The 26,861-nt window shown below is 43.0% G+C and overlaps 1 protein-coding gene across 1 annotated transcript; it reads right to left on the bottom strand.

Moving 5' to 3' along the window:
* Window positions 1–5,046: 5,046 nt before the first annotated feature.
* Window positions 5,047–25,738, bottom strand: WDR4 (WD repeat domain 4). The gene is made up of 11 exons (XM_058832725.1): window positions 25,585–25,738; window positions 23,891–23,953; window positions 23,014–23,160; window positions 20,594–20,750; window positions 19,929–20,041; window positions 17,204–17,264; window positions 16,116–16,214; window positions 10,961–11,025; window positions 10,128–10,311; window positions 9,165–9,234; window positions 5,047–6,188 (listed from the first exon to the last, which is right to left on the bottom strand). The coding sequence occupies exons 1-11, from the start codon at window positions 25,704–25,706 to the stop codon at window positions 6,007–6,009; spliced, it is 1,263 nt and encodes a 420-aa protein (XP_058688708.1). The 5' UTR covers window positions 25,707–25,738; the 3' UTR covers window positions 5,047–6,006.
* Between the last annotated feature and the right edge of the window lie 1,123 nt (window positions 25,739–26,861).

Here is a 26,861-nt window from a genome sequence, read left to right on the forward strand (position 1 = left end):
CAGTGAGGGGGACTGGGCAGAGAAGACACATCAAACCAGAGGGGAGAGCTGGGTGTAGGATTCTGACAGCTCACACATCCCTCAGCGAGCACTGGAGCCTCCTTTCCACAGCCAGCCAGAGAAGAGAGCAGCTCTTGCCATGCCTCCCCAAAAAGAGGGGCACCACAAACCCCATCCCTCGGCTGCTGTGGGAGAACCCAGCCAGGGCAGGCTGGCACAGGCTGGCACTGCCTCTGGGGTGCCACTGAAGCCACATGTGAGGCCAAAGGGCGAGAAGTGTCCTGGGAACCTCCTAAGAACCACAGCAGCTGTGATTCATCCATACGTGGATTTCCCTTTTGCTGCCTCCACAACTCTGCTGGGTTTCCCAGCAAGCTCAACAAAAAGCTGACAGGGTGAAAAGAACCTCTTTTGCTTTTTGATTTAGTCAACTCATTTCCAGTGCTTTCCTGGATTTATTCACAATTTAAATTTATTTATAAATAAATTTATAAATTAAATTTATAAATAAAATTTATTTTTATTATTATATAAAGAAATACATTTACTTAGTTGGTTACAATTACAATACAATTCTTGTTTCCAGGAAATGAAAATGCAGCAGCAGCTTTTCCCTGCTGGTGCCTGACACATCCAAAGGGAGCTGCCACACCTGACTGAGTGCTGTGAGTGTTCTGGGGTCCCTGCAACTGTAAAGGTGAAACAAGAGGATTTTCCTCTCTTTATTTTTTCTTTTTATTGCAGATTGTACCCTTGCTAAAGCAAAACAAGGAGTGGTTGAATTTCCTCCTGGCTGCACCATGGAGAGTAGAGATAGAGCCTGATTTGGTACGACTACTCTTGACCAAAAAAAATTGCAATCTTATTTAGGTGGCTTTACACCTAGCAGAGGGATCACTGGGGTCTTTTTTTCTAATTTGCCATGGGAGTTTTTTCGGTCATTTTGGGGTTTTGGAGTGCTTTTTTGGCTTTTAATGAAGATGGTGGCAAGAGAGGGAAAAGGCTTAAAATTCAATTTTATAATGACTAAAGTCCCTATGCCTCTTGTATTAAAACAAGCAGGTAAAAGCTGCTCTTCTCCCTAAAAAAACTCTCATAGATTTCAGGGCTGCTGAGAAGTACCAGTTGATTTGTAATTCTCTTACTAGAAGTTGCCTGCCACAGAACAGTTCTGCCTTGTTTACAAAACAGAATTTCCCAGTAAAGTATTCCAGAAACGCAGTAATGCAAATCTTAGAGACGGTGACTAATTACTACAATCATGATTTCCATGATGATAAGAAGCTTTCACTTTCAAGTTGCTGGTTTATTTGCTGAACACTGTTGGCTTTAGAGGCAATGATGAGTTATTACTTCAGGTAAAATTAAATGCATGTAGATAATAATATGAATTCTTCCACATGCCAGGAAACAGGAAAAAAATCAGAGTAACGTTGCTTTTAATTTGATATAGCTGGTGTGTCACATTCTGCTTTTTTTGAGCTTTGGAATATTAGAAAGCAAAGGAAGCACTGCTCTGTGAAATATTGGAGTGATAAAGGGGAAATGTCAATGGTGGCATCCAAGGCATCCAGCACTGCAAAAAACTAACCAGAATTTATATGGGATGCTTCCATCTTGACAACAAGCTGATGAGAAAATACAGTAACACAGCTCTTATTTAAAAGCACAAAACGCTGGTGGGTTGCAGCACAGCTGTAAAGGCAGTGAATCAAGCTGCAAGCCTGAAAACCTGCACAGATGGAATGCCAAAAATGGATGCTTTAATTGTGTTTTCACGTTGAATATTGTGTTTCATAACTGCCTCCCTCCAACAGTCACTTCAGAAAGGATTAGCAGCACAGCCACTTGTTTATGTTGTATTTTCTTTAACACAAGGCATGGAAAACTCACAAGTGCCAACCTGTGCTGCTCCCTGGACGTTTCACAGGATTGAGGCTGTCTCTTTCTCCCACAGAGGCTGAAGAACTGAGGGCCAGGTGCAGTATAATTCCTTTCCCATGTACAAATGAAGCTTCAGCCAAAGGGTGATATAACAGCGAGATACAACACATGGTGAGGATCTCCTTATTTTGTGCTAGAAAGAAGTTTGGGCCCATGAATAGTTGGGGTTTTTTTTTGTTTGGTGGGGGGTTTCTTACATATATATATTTTATACATATATCCATATGTATCCAAATGTTTTTCTACATATATCCATATACATAATTTATCCATATATATTTTATACGTATTTATATATGTATAAAAATATATTTCCATCTGTATATATATCTACATATCTAGATACAGATATCTTCTTTTATGTCTATAGATATCTCTAGGTCTGACAGTCCAAAATCTGAATTTCCATGCCAAATAAGACTATTCAATTCTTATTATCCCTATGGGCAACATGCAGAAGCATTACATCCTGCCTGCAGGTGTAAATCTGATAAATCTCAGACAGGTGGGTAACTGCACAAAGTTTCTCCATGGAGAGCTGGAGCCCTGCTGTTGACAGAAGCAGGGGAGGCTCCATGGCTGAGTTCAATTTGCTCTACCTGTATTTGCTTCGTGCTGATTCTCTGGAGTTAATAGCTCCACCCAGCTATAAAGAGCTGTTTGAATTCAATGTTGAATTAAGCAACCAACAGCACCCAACTCCCATTTCCAAGGGGCACTGACTATTTTCCAAAAGCTGTTCAAAGTCAAGGCTGTAAGTGCTGGTTAGGAAATGAGGGGCAGCCACTCCTCTGGATGTTCAGGTCATGCCCATGGGCACATCTACCCGTGAAAACACATCCATCACCTCTATTAATAGAAAAGAAGAGGGGGAAAATAGAATACTGGAAGTATTAGTGTGCAGTAGTGGGGGATAACCTGTGCAAATGCATTTAAAATCAACATTTAATTCTCTTTCCAGCCTCTGCACCCACAATTAATGTCAAATCACATTTTGCTTTCCCTCACCACACACCCTGGTCTGCTATCACACCACGTTACCAGGACTGATGGCAGCAGGGACAGCCAGTAAGAGTTAAACCCACAGGGCATTTCCTCCTCAGATCAAAGCACTCCACACAAAATAGCTCAGCAAAGAAAGCTGAAGCAGATTTTGGAGTGCACTGAAATTGGCAGCAACCTTTTATTAGCCTGGAGATAAAGCAACTACTTTGTATTGGGGTTTTGCTTTTTAAGTAAAGGAACATCTTTGTTTACAGACATTTTTGTTTACAGAACAAGCTTGTTTTCAAAGTTTTCTTAAAAATGTAAGGACTGTTCCAAAGCATATTTCTGGGCTGCATTTGATTAGGGTTCCTTCCTGCTATGACAGATAAAAGGTCACTCTGTTCAGCTCTGTGCTGCTGAAAGGGGTTTTGGTGAAATCCCAGCAATGGGAGTAGGAAGGGTATGTTTTGGTTTGAAATACTGAGGAAAAGAAACACCTTTTTCCCTACCTACATTTTTAAAAGTTCCTGGGGTTGTCAGTGCTCTGGAGGGAAGCAGAGGAGTTGCACAATCGCCACAAAAAGCTCCAGTGCAGCATGGGGTAAACTTATGTGGCCTAGAAATATTCTTGGAATGGTTTGAGGGTTTGCAGTCCTGCTATAAAACTACACCCTCACTGACCCACCCCCTTCTGCCAGGCACACAGACAGGCCTTGGTTCAAGTTCAGAAGATAAACACAAGCAAGTGACATCAGGCTCAGCCACTAGAAATAAATAGTTCAAATACCAGGGAGAGGAGTGTTGTCTCCCTCTGTGCAGCAGTGGTATCCACTCCCTTTTCATGATTTGTGTGTGTTTTGCAGTTAGACAAGGCAGGCTGGAAAACATCTAAAGGATTTAGACCTTCCAGCAAAGTTTCCTTTCTCTGATCACTTTGCACAGAGCCCTTCAAAGCAATGCACAGGCACACGTGGACTCAGAACTGAGGCTCAGGAACTGCTCTGTGCAGAAAAAGGAAACATGAAATGGAATAGGAAAGAAGAACTTGCATGAAGAACAAAAAGGCCTGAGCCATCTGCCAGATATCACATCTCATGTCACTCCCACACACCTCAATCTGTCATGAGTTCAAGTGTTGGAAGAAAATTTGGGTTTCTTCCAGCAGAGCAGAGCAGGGTGAGGATCACAGGAGTGCCTGCAGCCAGTGGAGATCACTGTCAAGGTCTACCCTGTGCTGAGGAAAAACATCCCTCAGGAATAGGAATTGCCATGACAGCCTCTGATCCTTTAGGAGTTTAATAATATTGATATACAGGATCTGCAACCAACCACTTAAAGCAGTTACCTGTGTCCTCCTCAGATCTTCCTCCAGTGAGAAAATGGATTGGAAGTGACCCAATACAGGCTCCCGCAGATTCAAATTTGTTCCAAAATGTTGGAGTTTGCATGGTCTCTGCAAGCTTCATTATGGGGTCATTCATTTTTCACAGCTAGCAAAATATCCAGTCAGAACCTTTTCCTCCTGTCCTGTCTGGTTCACAGTGGGAATACAAGCCTGTTTCTGGAATCTGCACACCAGCAAACAACTCTACTCCTAAATAAAAGCTGCACTCTGAGGCTGAACTTCCTAAAGTGCTTCCCCAAGTGCTTTCCCTAGAGTTTCTCTTCAATTCAATGAACACAAGAACTACAAAGTTTTAAAAACCACCATCACACCACAGGTGCTTCAGTGTCCAAGCCACCACTCCTACCCAAAAGCAATTCAGATGGCAGCTTGTCATCCTTTCTTGAGAACCAAGAAAACCTTCATCACCAGTGCTGTACCACTGCACTGGCTGTTCCAGGTACAGCACAGAAGGTTTTCACCCCACACCTTCCTTCAGAAGACTGAAATTACAGAGTTTTTCATCCCAGCTTCCCATCAGCATGGGATTCAGATGAGCTACCAAGAAATTTGCCTGTTGCTGAGCTCTATTATTGACATTCAGCATCTTCCATGGGAGAAAAGGAGAGAATCTGTCAGCAAACCAAGCAGCTGGGACACACATCTGCATTTTGAATGCAAAAATTCTCCGTGTCCAGACACTCCAGAAAGAACCACCCACAGTGCACAGGTTAATTCTGAGTACTTTTAATGGACTGTACAGATTTCCACACCTGGTTTTGTGAAGGACATTATATTTCACATGAACATGATACCATCTGGCAGATGAACACTTCTGCCCTGTGATGAAGCAACAAGTGGCCCCATAAGGCTCTTACTGATAACTTCTCAAGAAGATGTATCTCTTGGATAATTAAAGTATGGAAAAGTTCTCCATGAAAAAAGCAGGATGCACTCCAAATTTTGCTCCCAGGCCTCTGGAATGATTTTCACAGACACCAGTAGGATCATATTGCAGTGGAAGGAGCTTCCAATAACACAATGTTGACTGACATGTTTTACTTTTACTTTGCAGCATACAAAATTAACTTTTGCACTTCTTCCTATGGAGATATTCCACAAGTAAGAAGTAATGGATTAGAAGCTAGGCAAAATCCCAACCATATGAACCAAAGTTAAAGGATAAAAACAGAGAAGTCTCAGCTAAAACCTCTCATACCCAGCAGGAATTTTTTCTACACTCCCTTTCTCATACCTAGGTACACCAAGTTAGTTACATTAACTAACATATTTTTTAAAAAAGTTTACAAAAAAAGCCCCAAAATAAACCAAACCAAAAGTAATAAAAACAAAGTTGCATCCACTTTAATCAGCGTGTTTCCACCTGAAAAAAAGAAAGCCTGAACACAGTAGGCAAAAAGAAAATCCTGTTTCAAGGAAAATGCCATCTCCAATATTCATATGCATCAGAGATTCCCAGGACTGAGCCACTGACACTGTACTCTGCTAGAAAGTTCAGGCATGTTGTAAATGCATTATTTGCTGCAAACAGGATACTGTCATATCAGCCTGCCTAAAAATCTGAATAAAATTTTAAACCAGTCCTTTTGCATAATTATCTTTTTATGTAAAACCAGTCCACACTTGGATCACTTCCTTTCCTCAAGGCAAAGGTGACAAACTCACAGCAGTCATAGTGATGCCTCTTCAGTCTTCATCTTTTTTTTTGTCTGTTCACTGGAATCAAGCTGCAGATCCTGCCTTTTCTTCTTCTGCTTCTGTAACCTCTCCTCCTTCCTCTGCAGGTACTCGTCCATGTTCTCAAAGGAGGCTTTGTAGAGGTGGCTGTAGTAGCTCCCTGCACCAACAAAACCTGTAGTTGGGAAAAGCAAGAACATGGGTGTTAATTCCCTCAGCAGTCTCATTGGTTACTTCCTGGGCTGTAATTTTAGATAGTGGCATTACATTTCATTTACTGTGGTCCTATCCACTGGATCAGCCTTCCAATACCTCAGGGGGCTTCAGGAGAGCTGGAGAAGGATTTTCACAAAGGCATGTAGTGACAGGACAAGAGGGGATGGCTTTCAGCTGAAGGTGGGCAGATTTAGATGAAATATCGGTGAGAAATTCTTGACTGTGAGGGTGCTGAGGCCCTGGCACAGGGTGCCCAGAGAAGCTGTGGCTGTCCCTGGATCCCAGGAAGTGTCCTAGGCCAGGCTGGATGGGGCTTGAAGCAACCTGGGATAGTGGAAGGTGTCCTCGCCCATGGCATGGGGATAGTATGAGATAATCTTTAATGTCCCTTCCAACCCAAACCACTCTGTGATTAAATATTAACATTTACACTGTGTAAGCCTGATTTGTGTTGGCAAGCACCTGTTCAGCACTCACCAGCCAGGCACACACTCCATTTTTAGGCTATAAAAATTCATACAGAGTCAAGCACCTCACAGTGAAGCAAAGAGAGGACACAGCTCACACACTGGACACTTGCAAACTCCAGGACTTCTGTTTTTGAACCACTGAAGTTGTCCCGAGACCCAAGCACTACAAAGGGAGCTGCCACCTAACTGTGCTTAGCTGGCTTTTCTCCTTGAGTATTAACTTAAAAGAAGGACAAAGGAGTAGACTTTTGAATAGATGGGTTCTATAGCACATAGATTCCTAAACATTTGTTCCAATGGTTTTGTTACACCTTCTGTGAATTCAAGGTAATATTCCTCACAGCATCCCCAAGACTGTAGGTTTAGATAAATTTAGCAGGGAACTGACTGCTACCCAAAAATCCCTAATCAGATTGTTTCTGTAGAGAACACAGAATGAGACCAGCTGCCTCGGTCCTTATTTCTAAAAAATTGTTGGAATGGCACTTGACAAAGCCAGTTATCACCAGTTCTCACCTCTTTTCCACTTACCAAAATTCACAATCTTTAAAGGAAAAATGAAGAGAAATCCAGTACCTGCTAAGGTTTGGTCCTGAAGCTAAGTGTGCTACTCCACAGAAACCCACATACACCCTGTTTCTTGGCAGACAAACAAAGCAAGTTCCCCTTTGTGGTACTCAGAAAAGCACAAGCCTTCACTTTCAGGGCTGTTGCACTTAGACAGGCTTTATTGGCCTTTAGTCCTGGGAGAAACTGCATGCTGCCAGTTTGAATAGCCTGCTCTCCACTTGATCAGTCTGCACTAAATCCTGTTCTGGGATCTGTTAGAGCACAATGTCCAACTGGTTAATGTGTGCAAGGGGGAATGGCTTCAAACTGAGAGTGGGTTTCAATTCAATATTAGGAAAGAAATTCTCCCCTGTGAGGGTGGTGAGGCATTTTGAACAGGTTTCCCAGAGAAGCTGTGGATGCCCCATCCCTGGAAGTGTCCAAGGCCAGGCTGGATGAGGCCCTGACCAACCTGGACCAGTGGAAGGTGTCCCTGTCTTTAAGGTTCCTTTCAACCCAAACCATCCTAGGATAGTGTGATACTTCCAGATTGACCACTGCATCTTAAATCCTACAGAAACCTCAGACAGGTGAGAAAAGTTTATAAAAGGACAATATGCAGGGATTAGGACTGGATTCAAACAATGTAATGATCACTTGTTTCAGAAGATGTAACTATCTTTGAAGCACTAATTATGCACTGGAATAAGTGCTCATCAAGTGAGCTTCCCCTTACTAATTAACGATAATGAACCCTGTCATGTGAGCTGTGCTCCTTTCCCAGCTGCAGATGAGCTGGTGACTGCATTTCACACTTGTTTGTTCCACGGGCTAATTATGCCCAGAACCTCTCCCCCCTGCCTGCTCTCTTTACTTCTCTGTGCTCATTTTCTCTCAGACCTCATCCTCCTAATTATCTGCCTGGCTCTAACTATCAAGTCTGCAACATCTCCATGCAAACATCTCTCTTCCAAAGAAGTACCTGACTTGCCAAGACTGCACCACCTTAATTACAATTTAATGACCAACTTAATGACATCTACATGTTAAACCATCCAGTACCAGATATTAGGAGACCTTACACCAGACTGAGCATTTCTGCAGCTCTTCCATCTTTCTATGTGGCCACCATGAACAGACTGTAAGACTGATGGGAACTGTAACACATTTTTTAAGGAAGATTCCAGTCTCCCAGCAAAGTACAGGGTAGAAATTTCTATGAATGAAGTTTCAACATGTAATTGTCACAGCCCTTCTTGCAGCCACAACCACTGCTGTAATTTCAGCTGGGTATTTTTTATAATACAAAAAATCCTGGAAACATAGGGTGCTTCTGAATGAGGAAAGCAGGCATTATTTTTCTGACAGACTGGGAGTGGGACAGGAAGCAAGAACAAAATGAGCCAGCTCTGACACTAAGCAATGTCATCTGTTGTCCTATCCAGGGTCACACCTTCCAGTCACAACAGGCTCCACATCTGCCCTGCCAAGGTGGACCCAACAGCCCATCTTTACAGCAGATCTGCTCCATCCTGATTGTCTGCACTGTACCTGTGATAAAGTCTCACACAACCAGCAGGAGACAAGACAACAAACACCAGTATTTGATACCACAGCAGTCAGACAGACTCCAGCAGCTCTGCCAGAGGCTGTCTGGATGCATCCCTGTGATAAGGTGCCGGTGGAAAAGCTATAAGGCTGCAATTCAGCTCTAAATACCTATATGGTTCTGTGATAACAGTGACCTGAACACACTTCATTATCTGCACTGACTTCCACACCAGACAGAGTGATGAAACCGAGAAAAGATTGAGTGATTTCCAACAGCCAGCTGAACTGAACTCAAATCTTGTTCTAAATCGTATGCTTCAGCTGTAAAAACTGCAATCACTGTACCTTTTGGCCAAGTTTCTCACCTTCAAACACTGTCCAGTTGTCTTGGATGTATTTTGACATCTTCTGTAATCCTTTGTCATCAGTTACAGCCTGGGAAAAGAAGGAAGGCTGCATGTTATTTTGGGATTAATAGACAATGTCATGTTTCACAGCATGCTGAAAAATGCAACAGCTCTCAGAAGAGTGTAGTGAAACAGAGCAAGTGTAAAACCTCCATGATCTCTTCCAGGCTCCTTTTTTCTAGGACTGTTACTGAAACCTGGCCTGGAATCTCAAGTTCTGCTAGGAAAGCTTTGCCATTTGAACAAAGAAATTGATTCCCACTTACTAATCTGTGAGGAAAAGAAATATCCCAGGGAACACGTTAGGGTCAAAGAACACCCTCTGAAGTTTCATTTAAAACCACTTCACAACCAGACCATAATTAGCTGGGGACTTACAAGGATAACAAATGAGTTTCCAGTTGTTTAATAGGCAATAAAAGAGAACTTGATAGCACATATCCCAAATCTGATTCCCTGTTCTCACTGAAAATAAAGTAATTCCCTTACTGCTCCCAGAATGCCTTGTCCTGCAAAGGATCCCTCAGAGGCAGGCACAAGGAAAGCTGTGTGGAAAGCATTCCTGAGCAAACCCAAAGGGATTTTGTTGGTTTGTGGTTTTGTTTCTTTTCTAATCAAGTGTAGCCCACAGAAAGCTCAGGCAATGGTTTAAAGTACTGAGTGCTGACAAGCAGTCTGATCCTGCTGTGCCAGATGGCAGCTTTAGCTGAGAACAGACACACTGCTGCTCATAAAAAGCTCTTGACACCTTTGCATCATTCACAGGTGAGAAGAAGAATGAGATGTGTATCTATGGCTTTTACTCCATCTCAAGACAGAGAGAAAGGTGCCTTTTTAGCTTTCATGGAACAGCAAACTCCACTTCTGTTGTGGCCTCAAGACATCACCAAACACTCAGGATTTTCAGCTTTAAAAATGTACCTTCCACTGTCCATCACATGCTCTGCACAAAAGAAGAGGAGCTTCCTTGTCTTCCTGCAAAATCCACAGGTCTCCCGTTTCCTCAAATGCAATGTCCCAGCCTTTGTGTTTCAGAGAGATTTGCTGTTTGTAAACCAGCTGCTGGGCAGTGGCATCGAGCTGAAAGATGTAGACTGTGGGAATACTTTCGAGAGGAAAAACTTAATTACCACTATTACCAAATCCACCTACAGTCATCACTTGTACAGCAAACTACAGACACCCACTATTATTCCAAACAGAGCCAAAGCCAAGTAGTTAGAATGAGCACTTCAAATGCTGTTTGCTTACATGATCTGAGTCAGAAGCTGTAAATATCCCAAGTGTCAAACAGCTTTACAAGTGTTATGAGAAAGAAAAAGCAGTCAGTGCTGCCTCCTCTAAAAGAAAGGGTAGTAAAGGGAATTTCATAAGGATTGCTAAGGACTTTTATGAGGAGTGTTGCATTGTGGCACACTGGCCTACAAGGCTGCACCTGAAGGAATACACAGCTGAGCACCAGCCAAAATGAAACATCCCCAGCTCTTGTAGATCCCAGCCTCATGTTTCCTCCACTGAGGGAAAGACAGCACAAACTCTACAAAAATTAACTAAGCCAGGTAACCCTTGCACTCCCCTCTGCACTCAGAGCAAGTGCAAGACACAGAGGCTTCCTGGGAGGCCACAAGCATTCCTGGACATCTGGGGTACCAAGAACTGCAGGCTCAGGGAAAGCCAGGACAGCCAGCAGGGAAAGCTGCTCGTGCCTTTGCAGCAGCTGTGATGACTTTAGGCATTATTCCATCTATTCTTACCTGTCACACAGGATGGCAACATAACCACCTTGACAGCAGTAGGTTATTCGTGACACGGTGTATTTCTATCAGGAATAGAAAAAAAAATATCCTTGTAAGTTGAGACCATTTATGGGCAGAAAATTCACATTCCATTTCACTATGAGCCTTTAAAATTTAGCAGATGTCTTAATTCACAGCAAGTTAAGCAACTTAAATTACCCTCTAACTGCAGTCAAGGATATTTTTGTACCAGTGTTTGCTGTTTTATGAAGTTTTCCACACTTCTCCCTTCCACACTGTCCAGAGATCAATTGTAAAGGTTTGAGTGAACTACTCTTAGCAGACAAACCAACAGATGAAGGAAAATGCACGACCTTCAAACATTCTCTTCTGCAATGCTAATGGGAAAAACATTGACATTAAGCCTGCTCAGGCAGAATATCACTCCAGCAGTTCAGATATTATAAACACAAGCTATTAGTTGCTGTTCTGTTTGTTAAAAAACGAAGATAGTGATGCATAGCTAATATCCCTAATATCCCTGCTGTGATGCCTGTGTTTCAACCGAAGTCTGGGTGAAGCCATCCTGCTCCACAGAAAATGTGTTCTGAACAACAAGGAAGGCCTGCCTGAGGCCATTTTCTTCATTAAATAAAAACAACAAAACCATCAAAAAACTCCACATCAAACTCCCAATTTAGAAGTTACACAGTTTTGTCTGGGAGAGAATCAGCACTTTTGCTGCACAAAGCATTCTACTTGAAATATAAAACAACTGATTTGAGGCTCCTGGAATGGGGAGGACTTGGGAGGAGCAGAAAAACTGCAAAATGATGTCCTGGGGTGCTTTTGCAAAAGTATCTATTATATAATGTGAATGCCAAAACTGCAACAGCAAAAGGCTGGTTCTCAAGTGTATTTTATAAGCAGCAACAACACCAACACTGCTGATGACTAAAACCTTCCAAGCAGAGAAGCAGAGAGTTATTTCCTTTAGGGAAGGGAAAATACATCTTTTTGACACTCTGCTGGCAGAATTCTGACGGATCCTCAAGTATTCTTCTTTTTAACCTCCACCTCTTTCCTTAACACGACACTGGTGACTGGACAGAACCTCTGGTTCACTAAGTTAGGGTAAATTTGGGAGTCAGCACAGGATTTTACCCTTGAAGCTACCAGCTGATGTATAGGCATTGTCAGGGTGCTTGTTTCACAGTTTTGCAATCCATGTAGGAAAGCAAAACAAGCTGTACAGCTTCCAAAAATTCAAGTCAGCAAGTTTAACACCAGAAGCTATTTTGTCAACAGCACATGATGCAACCACTGAGAGATAAAACAACTGTGGGAAAGAAAATTAATTCATGGTATAACAGAGTTAGAAACATTTTTTTTTTTCTCTAGCACATGAGAAAAACTGTGTTGATATGATTTCATAGGAGGAAGCAAGAACAGCATGCACATACTTTTCACTCATCTCAACCACCTGTTTGGACAGAAGAGAAGCACTTAACAAAAAACATTATCAAAAGGACTGATATGGTCCAGAGCTCCTGAGAATAGATGGGACTCATCTTCTGCTACTCTGCAGAAATATGAAGTTATTAGCCCATATTTAGCACTGGGACCCAGAACCCCTGTTTCACACAGACATTAAAGATTGTTCCAAGTACCAGGTAGGATGAGTGGGCTGAACCATTAAAGTCCTCTGTAGCTAATGTGGCTAAATGCTGTTTCTGCAGGATGGAGCCACTTTCACCACAGGTTTGGAGTAGAACTGACAGCTCCTATTTACTGCAAGCCATGAGTGGGTTCCTCAGACATTTAAAGGAACAAGCCAAGATATAGACATATAGATATGTATATATATAGATATAAAGCTGAAACTTGTGCTATTTATTTCTAATAACAAAGCTCTGCCTCTCTGCCTGTTGCCTGACAAACATGCAGGGAAGTGCCCACCTACACAGCCAAGAGCTTTGTTAGAGAGACAAAGGGTTCTGTGAACTTGAATCAGGCAGCAGCTCTCTCCCAACCCCACTGGAGGAGGGAGGAGGAGGCTGTTTTGATTTAAACCAAGTTTTATTCACAGCTGGAAAGAGACAGGAAAATGCATCTTCTTTCCAAGTTCTTCCCATGTGTGGGTAAGATAAAAAAAATCAGCAAAATGAATGCAAGACCCACAGCAGTATCATGGTCAAGGGCAAGGCTATGAAATCGGTTAAGGAAGGGCTACAGAACATTCTGTGATAAACAGATGTTCACTTGATACTCTCTGAACTCAAGTCAGTGTTTATATGACACTGTTATCAGCCTGCCAACACCTTAAAATTAACTTTTGATGTCATCTGTGAGAAGAGGTGACCCTATAAAAAATTAATATATTGGTGCATTGGGGTAGAGTTGTGCAATTTATGTTCTGGACTTTAAACAAGCTTCTGCTGTCAGGAGGATAAGATGAGGTGAAAGCTCTGAAGTAGGAAAATATTTATATAGCACTATGGAATTAAAAGAATTACTCCCATTCTAGTGGGAAAATGAACTGAGGATCTGTAAGCCATCAGCTGAAACCAATGCTACACTGCTGAAAACACTCCTACATTCCCCAAACAGACACATATTCATCATCTGCCAAACCAAATAAGCCCACATTTTTGTGCTCACATGACCCACCATTACTGATGATTCCATTCTCATTGAGCTTCAAGCTGTGTTCAAAACTCCAGTGCATTCACACTGGCTATCAATGGTAAAGATGAAATATAACAATACAAACAAAAAAAAAAAAAAAAAAAAAAAGCAAAAGCACTTATATCCCCATCTGATCCCTGGCTGCAGAGTCTTTTGCAGACACTGTGCTTGTTACAAACTGCAAAGTGCTGACTCAGGAGATGTGTCCTTAAATTGAGACCACAAATGTCACACAAGGCTGTGGAGATGAACTGTGACACACCTGGATGCACAGCATGACTAAACACTGTCACCAGATGTCACCTCTGGCATTTCTAGCACTATGATGCCAGCAGAACAGGAGTCTCCTTTTCACTGCAGAACACCTGTGAGAGTGAGCAGAATCCAGGATTTCATGGACTCAAGCCACCATGTGGCTTCCAACACCACCACACGTGGCAGTGGATGGAAAAACTGCAAAGCACTGAAGGAATAAGGTTTATTACTTAATTGCTGTGTTCTATTCATTAAACCACAGTTTGTGGGCTTTCCCCTTCTGTCTTTGCTTACTCACACTGAGGTAAAGAAGTTTAATGGAGACTCCTCAAGCAAAGGGCATCTCCAATTTCTCCTGAGGCTACATCAGCATGAACAGTATGGAAGGGATTTTATTAGTATTAGCAAGTATTACTAAACTAAAAACAAAAACACTCTAAGAGAGTTGGAGAGGTTTTCTTGGATCAGTTCCTACCTGAAGCAACAGGTTTTTTGACATTTGGCAACAGAATGTCAAAATGCCAAATATCAAAAATTAGTTTATCCAATGCTACATTCAAGGTTCATTATATATTAATATAATATTATATTTTGGTTTAATATTATATTTATATTATTTTTTGGATTGCAATCAGTGGAATTAGGGTTTAGTGTCAGATCAAGCACTGCTAATTTACACAAAAGCCATCTTAATAATGTGAAGCCGGTCTAAGCAACAAATAGTATTTTTAATATTAATCACAGAATTCCCCACTTCAGTTAGTTGCTTACTTGTCCTCAGTGATCCTATAAATGTAGAAGGCAAACTGTTTTAAAATAAACCTATTATTCCCTCTAAAACAAATGCTCAAATTCTGCTGCACCCAAAGTATCAGTGGATACCAGTTAGATGGGCTTGTCACACCATCTTGTACCTTTTTCACTTGTCAAAAACCCCAAGAACATCTTTTTCAAAGATTTCTAGCACTGGCATCAAGCTGAAATGGGCAGAGACCTCGTGCATGTGTGTGAGAAGTGTGTGGCTCAGGAGTGTTTTTAAGAAGACCCTCAGGTCCAAGGAGCAGGTTATATTGTCCACATGGATATCACCCTGAATTCCTGCTAACAGGAACTCTGGCCCAAACCAAGATTTCCAGCATCTAAATGGGAAAGCTGTGATGAAAGTGGCTCCCCAACTTGGGGGAGGTGAAGCACAGCACACTTCCACTACCAAAACCTCAACACAAAGGGAGGGAAGGAAGGCGTTTTCAATTCAATTTCTGCCTGGATATGGATTCCACACTGGTTTTGCCTCAAGAGCCATGCCTGGCTTCCCAGTCACCTGGGAACTGGGAGGCAGCTGTGGTCTGCAGGGAAAGAAGTGTTTTGGAGATTCACATGAAAAATCACAAGCAGCAGGATGGGTGGTGAGGTGAACTCAAATAACCCAGCAGATGAGTAGGTGTTTTAATTCCATGCATGCAGCAGGGACAAGGACAGTGCTATTTCACTGCTAATTGGTCTTATGCCACATTAGATGACAAGAAATAAACAAAACTACATTTCAAGCACTACCAGAATGACTGCTTACATCAGGTGAGCATTTCAAATCACAGCAGCACCCCAAACTTGTGTGTGTGAGACCACTGATGTACAGGCTGGAAGCTCAGGGGAGCTCCTGGGGTGTTCAGTTTTCATGTAGGACTCATACATTTATGCCAAAATTTAAATTTTGGGCACTGTCCAGCTGTGAGAGAACCTAAAATAACAAGCCCAGCATTTTGACTCCACAGGGCCCTACTGCAGGTCACTGGTTAAAAATATTACAAAGCTTCTTTTTCCTCAGGAAAATTGCAACTTTAACACTTAAAATGTTAAGCATTTTTTAAAAAAGGGTGAATGTTTAGATCTTCTCATTGTCACAGGATGTTTTCTGCCTAGGAGACTACAACAGCGGTGGTTTTGGAAAAGAAATTTCAAGGGAAGGCTTTGTCCACTGTCCAGAACTTAAATGTGGGAAGAATTAGGAGCAGCTTCTTTTGGTCACTGCTTGGCACATTTTAGAAATTCACACAAAACACAGGAATGGACTTCAGGGACTGTCTTCCCAAAATCCCAGACTATTGTAACAGTTTTTGTAAGTTCTAAACCCAGTGACAGAAGGGAAACACTTCCAACAAAATGCAACCACCACGTTTGGCCGTCCCAAGGATCAGGAGCACAGCAAAAGCCCTGGCACATATGGACATACCTGGTCTGGTTTGGTTGCCTGAGGCCCACAGATGGTACTCAGCTGACAGCAGTGCACTTCTTCTCCACTTTTATACTCCCAAAGTCTCAGAGTGGAGTCCTGGACAGATGGAAGTGGACACAAGTCTATCACTACCAGCACTCAGGCAAAGAGAGGCCACTCCTGGCCTTCAGCTAAACCCCGTTTCCCTGAAGAGCTCCCCACAGAAGCTGCTAAATAATCACTTAGTTAAGACCTCAAATTGCAGATAAAGCATTTTAATTAACATAATTTCCCCCTGCATTCTAAATTATTCAATCATGCTAATTTTATTTCTCCTTTTGAAGTGGAAATTGGGTAGCTGGAGGAGGGCATTTTAAGCCTGTCTCCAACAGCACAGTCATACATGTGCTCAGCATTTTAATGGCAATTCTTTCAGGCTGCCCTTCTCTGCCCCACGCTCTTGTTATCAACCAAATTCTCATTTGATTTAGCAACCTCCTGAAGAGAGGCTAAACACCTCTCTGGGAAAACAAAGCCAAGAGCATTTGCCAAGAGTGAAATACAGCCACATGCAACACCAGCATTAGAGCTGCTTCAATAATTAGAGGGACAAGAACCTTAGGGAAGCAAGAACAGCAATGCCAGGAATTACTGTGATCTTCACAGGAAACATCATTTATTTCCTGTGCAGTTTTGGCAGCTTGGGGAACAAGGAATACTGTTTCCTTTCTTTTAAGTCAACTCCATCTCTGTACAGGTGTGGCATGGCAGCAGGATGGCAGTTCAGGAAAAGGGCTGGGGAGGGAAGGGAGAGAATATTCATTTCTACAGTTCTCATCCAAGCAGACAGTGTCTGTGCTCCAGAGCAGAAGTTAATGGTAACTTCACCATCCCAAAGATGCCTTTTACTATAAGCACAGTAAAAGGTTCTCATGTGATCCAGCAACAGAACCAAGAAAAAGGGGCAGGAGGAGGAGGGAGGCCATGCTGTAAACCTTGAGAGATTATTCCAAGTATCCCAAGGAATTTGAATTGGTATAAATAATAATAAAAAAAACCCAAACATACAAAAACCAACACTTTTTGGAAGTAATTGCAATACATACCCCAGAAGCTGACAACAGCAGGTCAGGACAGTTGGGTATTACAAGTATTTTGCTTACAAACCTAAAGGAAAAGCAGTCAGAGTTGAACTTTCTTGATTGACATCCTGGTCTTTAAACATACACAGTAAGAGAAAACAGCAGTTTTTAAAAAGAACCTTACAATAAACAAACAGATTTTCCACATCAAGATAATTAGGAGGAAGAAAATGTCACCAGTACTTAGTAAATATAAGCACTACACAAACTACTGACTTTCTACTTAATAAAGAACTTCATTTCCCCATTTGCACTGAGGGAATTCTACTGACTTCCTCCCAGCTGAGAACATTGTCATTTAGATGAAAAAATGCCAATGGAGACAGATTTACTCAGGTAGCACATTCCCATTTCTCAGTTCATGAAGCACATTAAAAACATGAATCAACAGATCCTTTAAAACACAGCAGTGATGGCTCAGCCTCCAGAGTGCCACATCTCTCCAGCCACAGCTGGGAGATCATTTAAAAACAATCTTTACAGAATTTTAATGTGGCAGTTTACCAGTGCCTACATTCAGCCAGAAGTTCTGTTTTCCAGAAGTTGGTGATCCTGCTTTGTCTTTGGTGAGCAGTGAGGACCTGAGCATCTGGGGATCATTATTATCTCAGAGCTCACCAATCTCAGATCCAGTGACCTGAGCAGAACTTGACCTGAATGGGACAGTCTTGCCTTTGAAAACAGGCACAGCTTTAAAGCCACAGAGTGAAAAAATAAAAGAGATTTGGTCACAAACTTCAAATACAAACTCCAAAGTCAAAGCAGGCACAGCAGATCCAGCAAGAATCATCATAAGCCCGACAGAGAGAAGAAAATCTAGGACTGTGAAACGAGACAATTATTGCTTTATGTAACCCTTTTTTATTAATGTCTAATTTAAACACTGAATTTTTGAATATATTTCAGTTAATTTAAACTGCTTTTCACTCTGCAACCATTAATGAATACCTTGAACATTTCAGGAATGGGGATCCACAACTTCCCTGGGCAACCTGTGCCAGTGTCTCACCACCCTTACAGTCAAGATTTTTTTTTCCTAATAGCTAATCTAAGCTTTCTGTAAATTCAAAGCCATTCCCTTTTGTCCTGTGACTCCAAGCTCTTATAGACTCTCTCTGCTGAGGTCAGAGCCACAGGAAATATTCCTTTATCTGTGCTGACAGGCTTTGACACCCAAGAGAACACTGAGTTCAACCTAAAGCTATGGAGAAAGCTTCTAGAACTAAGCAGAGAAACTGAGAATGTGAGTGTGAGATAGATAGAATTGTATTAAATCACTGGGTGAAAAAGTTAAGAGTTTGGAGTTTAAACTCCATAACACTTAGTTATGTTAATACATAAGATACAAAATGGAGGATTTGGGGTGTTGTTGCTTTCCTCTTCTTGTCCTTCTTCATCTTCTTCTAAGGGTTTTTGGGTAATAAAGAGTGATTGGATAAAGAATTTCACATTGCAGCACACAGGTGTCAGGTCACTGGGTCACTAAAAGAAATAACTTACTTGCCATTTGATTATTGGCTAAATAGACACATAAAAGACCTTGGAGAGGTTCTTCGCTCTCCATTTTGCACCTTGCTTCCCCAGTGTATATAGCTCCTTGTACTCTGCAAATATGTAATATAGATAAGCAAGAATAAACAACTGAGCCAGAATATGACAAAACAAGTCTGTCTCTCGTCAATCTGGGTCCTGGGAAAAAGAACCCAGCCACCAATGTCACACCCTGACACTCTCCATCCTCCTGGTAGGCTCCCTGCCCTGAATGTATTTCACAGTGCAGTCTCCAGCCCTCTGCAGTCTGGTGTCCAGGCAGGCACGCTTTATCCATCCTGGTGACACAGACAGGTTTTCTGTATTACCACAGAACCTACAAGTCTGAGTTCTGCACTTGAGATGCCATTAATTTAACTAGCACATGTTCAAACCTCAAAAGACAGTTCCTAAGACTTCCCTTCCTAAGAATAAGATAGGCTCCATCCTGAGCCAACAATTTCTGGAGCTTCCTGTGACCAGCATGTGGAAGGAGATGATTCTGCTCCTCTACTCTGCTCTGGTGAGGCCCCAGAGGAGGCTGTGTCCAGCTTTGGAGTCCTGGGTACAAGAAGCACATGGATCTTTTGGAGCAGGTCCAGAAGAGGCCATAAAAACAAGTGGAGGGCAGAAGCATCTCTGCTGTGAGGAAAGGCTGAGAGAATTGGGGGTTCAGCTTGCAGAAGGGAAGGTTCTGGGCAGACCTTACTGCAGCCTTCCAGTTCCTAAAGGGGTCTTAAAAAAGAGATGGGGACAGATTTTTTTAGAAGGACCTTGGAACAGGAGGAGGGATAATGACTTTAAACTCATGGTAGACTTAGACTAGATATTAAGGAAGAATTTTTTTTCACAATGAGGTTGGTGAAACACAGGTTGTCCAGAGAGGTGGTAGAGCCCAATCCCTGGAAACATTCAAGGCCAGTTTGGACAGGGCTCTGAGCAACCTGATCTTGTTGAAGATGTCCCTGCTCATGGCAGGGGGGGTTGGACCAGATGACTTTTAAAGGTCTCTTTCCATCCAGGCCATTTCATGATCCTATCACAGACCAAGCTGTTGTTTAGTGTGATTTGAGGAGAAGATTTCACCCCCTGAGAGTGGATGAGGGTGGCTGTGGAGGGAATGGCTGCACACAATGGCTCTGGCACACAAGGCACTCACTCTCTGTGTCCCATGCAGTAGGATACAATACTGTAGGGAGCCTTTGTCAAGCTGACTCTGATCTTCTCATCTCTGTCTGCAGTTAGGATATACCGGTCATCAGGGCTCAGGGCCTGTTGGGAAAGGGAGTTTTAGTGTCCAGCAGTTCAAGGCTTGAAATTCTTCTTAACTATGAAAAAGAGTACATCCTTATCCCAAAAGGCAAGTACAAACCTCTCTTTTCCACCAACAATGGAAGAGTAAATCTTTGGGACAGTAACTTTCTCACTAAGAAAAGCAACACTGACTTCCAGATCCAGTGAAAGCCACTCAGCCCCAACAGTAGAGCTGGAAGACCCTTTGCATCTTAAAAAAAACTTATCACAATGAAGAGCTCAGCTCTCATGGCAGAGTGGATGAACTCCAATAGACACTCTGTCACCAAGACTTCTGTGACTGTAACATGAAGACATTTTCAACACTCATAAACTTGTTTCCTTACCAAACTCTGCCAACACAAACTCAGTAGGAAGAAGTCTGGACCACATTTCATTTATGTATTACCAAAAAAAATAAAACAAAATAAGTAATAATAATAAAAAGTAGCAAACTACAAATCTGAGACAAGAGCAACAATGAGAAACCCAAGCAGGAATGCAGGTTTGTAAATACACAGAGGCACTTACCACATCCAATAGCAGAGAGACATGGCCCAGCTCAAGTTTTCCATCTGCTTGAGGTTCTGTTATTGAGTAAGAATAGACATCTCCAGACTTATCTGCAACAAAAATCTTCTCCTCTGCAGCTGTGATAACCAGGGATGTGCATCTCCTGTTCACAAACCTGAAAGACAAATGGTACAGCTTCAACAGCTCTGGATGGCAGCTTCACCAAGTCTGGAAGTTAAACAGACCAAAAGGCTGGGCAAAAGTTCTCAGATGCAACATTACTGAAATGGCAGTGATGAGAGTAACATTATGGGGCTGAAATAGCACTTTTGAGTCTAGTGAATGAGTGAATTATGTAATAGCAAACACCTGGGGTGGGGGATCAACAGGAGACCATTAAAAGCTGCATGACTGCATTTTGCTTTGGTATTTTCTCAACTGAGCACCTCACCCAGGCAGCATGCCAGGACGCTAATGAAGGCTGGTAAACTTCCTTGCACTCTACATCATAAAAACACGAGTTAAACACATAGAAAAGACAAGGCAGGATTTGTCCTATTAGGAATCCTTTGCAGCAACACTCTTAAAAACTGTGTAGGAACTACTCCTTCAGTTGCCACTCTGTACTGTAAAGGGAAACCCTTCATGGAGAGACTTGGAAATATTTTCTCCTCATATGCCAAATCAGAGAGCCACAGGCTCCACACTCCTTGTCCAGACAAAGCTCTGAGCTTGAACTCTGAGTTTCCCTCATCATCTGCCATCATGATAGTTCCAGTTGCCAGTGTAGCAGGTAACAGTTTTCCTACAACTGCTCAGATAAACATAAGGACCACAGATACCAGAAAACACATCCTTTGTGTTAGCACAGGACTGTGGGATCATAGAAAATGGATATTTATATTCACCTACTCTGAAATTCAGTGGCCATGTGGAGGCAACAGGACAATACACTATGTTTCAGGTAGGAAGAGAGAAATTCCCAGACTTTTTAATGGCTACTTAAAGGAACATCACAACAGGATCACAGGGAACACAGTTCCAAAAAAAGTTACTTTGCCAAGCAGAAAGTCTTGCTCCAAGTTCATTGTACCACCTGTGATCTTGAGCACAAAGATTCAAAATTCCCCTTTGTCTGACACAAAGGCCAGCACTGTGTGAGACTTTCATACAGCTTGCCACAAAACACCAACTCAAGTCACATAGCTCAAACTTTGGCATTGTTATCCATGCAGAAAGCCTTTTGCCTGTATTTATTCCCAGTTTCCTAATATGAGGTAATAACATTCCCAAAAATTCTAGCTGTGGTCCTAGTTAAGCTTTCAGCAGAAACAAAACACCAAACAATTATCCAGTAGCATGTTACAGGCAAGACACACAAGGCAGGGCAGCAGGGAAGGCAGGACACAGAATGAACAGAACTGGGCATTTCTGGCTTTGTCACAGAACATCCTGAGTTGAAAGGAACCCTCAAGGATCATTGAGTCCAACTCCTGGCCCTGTAAAGGACACCCCAACAATCCCACCATTTGCCTGAGAGCATTGTGCAAAGCTGTGTAAGCCTTGGTGCTGTGACCACTTCCCTGGGGAGCTGCTCCAGTGCTCAACCATTCTGGGTGAAAAACCTTTTCCTAATATCCAACCTAAACCCCCTTGGCACAGCTTCATGCTGTGACCACTTCCTCAGTGCAACACTGTTTAACCCCAAGGCTCCATCCCATATCCTACACACCAGAGCCAAGCTACAGAGACTCGATTTATTTATTTTTTTTTGCAACCAGGGTCTCACATTTGTCAGAGACCAATAGAAGCAGAGATATCACATGCTCAGGTACTTTCTCAGGAAGCCCTTCACGGTCCTGGTTTTCCTACAGAGAACTGTCACAAGCAGCAGCAGAAAACTTGGAACTGGAGGACCTCTGGTGGACAGCTACAGGCTGTTTCCTCAAGAGGAATGTACTGAAGAAAAGCAGCTGCAGCATCTCTGAGGATGTGCTTTTTGAAAAGATCACAACTTTTTAGAAAGTTCACAAACTCTCCAAAACTGCTCAAAATCAGAAGGAACAGAAAATGCACTTACTGAACTGCTCAGTATCACTTACAGGTGCAACCCCAGTGTACCAAGAGCAGGTAAAGTTTTATTTCCTAAAGATAAAAATCACTGGGTTTGGATTAAGGAAAAAGATTATCCTTCCTTGGACAGTGATATTAAACATCTGCACTCCCACTCTTGGTGAGGGGAAGACCACACATCAATTCTTCACAAATACTCTGAATTCCCAAAAGCATTAAATGTATTTAAGCGAGGGAACTAAAAAAAAACCAAAAAAACCCAACCAAACAAAAACAGCAAAAGGAAACAAAGTAATAACATCAACATCCCAAACAGAACTCTAAATCCACCAGCCATAACAGCATGCACCATCCTGCTTCCTTACCTGACACTAACACACTCCCAGGAAGGCTTCGTACGGAACAGAATCAGGCGTTTGTTGTCATCTGTCAAGGCAAAATAATCTCCTGATGGGGAGAAGGCAAAAGCCAGGATGTCATCACTTCCTTTATCTGTCACTTTTCCATCCTGCCTAATAGAGAGAAGGGGACCAACAGTTCACAATCTGATAGCTACTAAATTCCCTCAGGAATCCCAAACCATCAGGAGTGTGATGAACAAAGTAAAAGTTTAAATGCTTTTATTTCTGCTTAAAATGTTGAGCCAACATGGACATTAATGCAAAGAAATAACCCAAGACAAAGGAAACTGGTAGAAGGTCTAGGCTTGTATCAAAACCTGTTTAGAAAACAAAAGTTTGTGCTGGTACAGCTTGATATAAATTATGAAGAAAATTATAATATATTTTCTGTTTGGCTACAAGTAAAACAATGTTCAGGAGCTGAATCTAAGCCAAGAAAAATACTTTTGTGTGTGTGTGTGTTTTGAATTTTCATGACTGAGAGAACGAATCTGGAGGAGAACTTATGTAAGTGCCTTGTGGGTTTTATTGGTTTTAGATGTCTAACAAAGAAGGCAGGACTTTTCCACAAATGTCTTGACTGACAAGAGAGAATTATTGATTTTGATTTTGCTACTGCTGATTCTCTGAAAAAAAAAAGAGAAAAAAGTGCACAGTGGAATAAAACTCTGTGTGAAATCAAAACAAAAATTAGATCCATATGTATCCACCAGGGTTAGCAAAACCAACCCTTCACCTGCTCAAGGAGTTATCCTGTGGCTTTCTTTTACTGCCTTCACTGTCACACTGAGATGTGTGGGATGAGAGATGCACCCTCCAGAAAAAGAGCAGATTTTCTCACCCCTTCTCTCCTAAGGGCTGCTTCTCCGCACTGCTGCAATCGTACACAAAGAGACTCTCATCACTGCAAGGGAAAAACAAACCCAAAATTACTGGCACTAGAACAACCAGAAACTTAACTACAGAGAGTGGCAACTCTTTTGTAAGATTCTCTTATTTTAGTTATTGGCACAATTGCCCCACATTTCTCGAGAACCACCTCTGCCCAAGTGCTACAGATGTGGCAGAGGCTTAAATTTTGGATTATATGCACAGGTCGAAAAGGAAATCCTTCCCTGCTGGTGAAGAAACCCTGTATTTTGCATAAACTTTACTTCTGTCAGACTCAGCACATCTGTCAGTAGCATTTACCCAGTCACAGAATCAGGTTGGAAGGGACCATTGTGGATCATGTGGTCCAAGATCCCTGCTCCAGCATGGTCATCCCAGAGCACATGGCACAGGATTGTGTCCAGACAGGCCTGGAATATCTCTAGAGAGGGAGACTCCACACCCTCCGGACAATCTGTCCAGTGCTCGGTCACCGCACAGAAAAAATGTTCTTCCTCATGTTCAGGTGGAACTTCCTGAGCATCAGTTTCTTCCCCTTGCCTCTTGTCCCATTGCTGGGCACCTCTGAGCAGAGCCTGGCCCATCCTCTGACACCTCCCTTCAGATGCCACACAGAATCTCAGAATCATTCAGCTTGGAAAGGACCTCTGGAGATCACCCAGTCCAACCCCCTGCCCAGGCAGGGTTACCTGGAACAGGGACACAGGAACACATCCAGGGGGGTTTGGAATGTCTCCAGAGAGGGAGACTCCACACCCTCCCTGGGCAGCTGTTCCAGAGCTCTGCCATCCTCAACATAAAGAAATTCTTCCTTGTGCTGAGAGGTGCAACTTCTTGTGTTTTATTTTATGGCAATTGCTCCTCATCCTGTCACTGGGCAACAGGAGGTGGAAAGAGTCTGGCACCATCCTCTTGGCACCCACCTTGGAGCTATTTATATGCACCTTCCTTATAGGAATAAAATAGACCATTATTACATATCTATATAGGTGTTATTATATAAAGTAATACTGTATACATTCTACACATGTATAGTTTTATATACAATGCTGTACAGATACACATAACACGTGTTATATATGTTATACATAAACAATATATATATACACACTTTTTTACAAGTTACGTACAAATATACATGTATGCTATATATATAACGTATATGTATATATATGATAAAAAATATAACATATATGTGTATGTACGTATATGTGTATATAAGTGTGTGTATATATGTATATATGTGTGTGTATGTATATATGTGTGTGTGTATATATATACATATGTATATATATGTGTGTATATATCCATATATGTATGTATGTGCGTGTATATATATATAAATATATATGCTTTATGCTATATATAGTCCAACTGGGGGGAGCACAACAGTGACAGAAAACCGCCAAGGCTATAAAGTTTAAAAGTGATGTTTCTGTGACAGAAAACGCCGCCAAGGAGCACGGAAAGGCACGACCGGCAGCAGGGCCAGCGGCTCCGGCACCGCCCCACCCCGCGCTAACAGCGGGGCCACACACGGGCCCCTGCGAGCCCCTCACGGGGCACCGGGCGGCCTCCGCCGCTCCGAGCCGCCAGGCCCCCCCGCGCCCCGCAGCTCCCCGGCCCCGCACGCCCCGCACTGACCCGCTGTGCCCGGGCCGCGCCGCCAGCAGCCGCCCCCCGCCGCTCGCCACCGCCATCGCCCCGCGCAGCGCCAGCGCCGGCCGGGCCCCGGGGCTGCGCCCGCCGCCATCGCCGCCCGCCATGCGCCCGCGCCGCCACGTGCGCGGTTGCGTCACCGCGCCCCGCGCTGACGTCACCCCGCGCCGGCCCCGCCCACCGCGAGGCCGCGGGGTCGCCGTGAGGGCTCCGGGCAAGATGGCGGCGGCCGCGGCGCTGAGGGGCGGCGGGCGGGCGGTGACCCGCGAGGTAAAGGGGCTCCTCGGGGCGATTTCTTGCCCCCACACCCCCTCAGCTGCCGGAATTTCCTCCCGCTCTGTTAACTCTTGTGTTGTGCTGTGCAGGTGTTGCAGATGGAGGCGCGGGGGCTTTGCACGAAGCCGGTGGGCACCGGGACGGCGCCGCCAAAGAGTAAGAGGGTGGTTTGGTGTGAGGGGTATCGGGCTGTCAATAAAAGGAATGGGTGAGGAGATCTGGGGAAGGGTCACGCCTCGGAAGAGGCGCTGCATAAGCTGGGAAAAACAAGGACTGAAAGGTCACCGCCATGTAAACGAGGGTTCTGATAAAATGTACCGCGTAGTAATAAAAGTAAAAGTAAAGGTCTGGCTGTGTGGAATATATTTATAGGCCATATGTATATATATGTTTATATACATGAATATAGTTTTATATTTAAGAGCTTGTCACTTCTTTCCTGTTTACCTTAATATTCAAGGCCAGGCTGGATGAGGCAGTGTCAGACTGTTCAACCTGTAGGGGGGCGAATGGCTTCAAACTGAAAGAAAGTAGGGTTAGATTAGATACCAGGAAAAAATTCCTCACTGTGAGGGTGGTGAGGCCCTGGCACTGGTTGCCCACAGAAGCTGTGGATGCCCATCCCTGGAAGTGTTTTTAATGAAGTGTAAAATCTACTTTTTAACTTTAGATGTTCACCCTCGTCCTTTGAAATGTTTGTGTAATCAGTGTTAAAAAATAGAAAGACGTAGAGAAGGACTTCCAAGATTCAAATATCCCAAATAGCAGCTCCAGGCAGTAGTGAGAGAAGCTGCCATGACCCTGCTTTGTTAAATTTGGTTATAATGCTTCTTGCCCCATAGATTTGCAAGCCTGAACCTTGGTTTGGATGCTGCCCTGCATCCCGCATGGAGGAGTATTTGAACCCCTTTTATCCCTGACCAGAGTCAAAACAGGAATACAAATTTCATAGACTGATGCCTTGTTTGTATAAATGGAGGCTCAGT

Source organism: Poecile atricapillus, chromosome 1 (assembly GCF_030490865.1).
Source record: "Poecile atricapillus isolate bPoeAtr1 chromosome 1, bPoeAtr1.hap1, whole genome shotgun sequence".
NCBI classification, from domain to species: Eukaryota; Metazoa; Chordata; class Aves; order Passeriformes; family Paridae; genus Poecile; species Poecile atricapillus.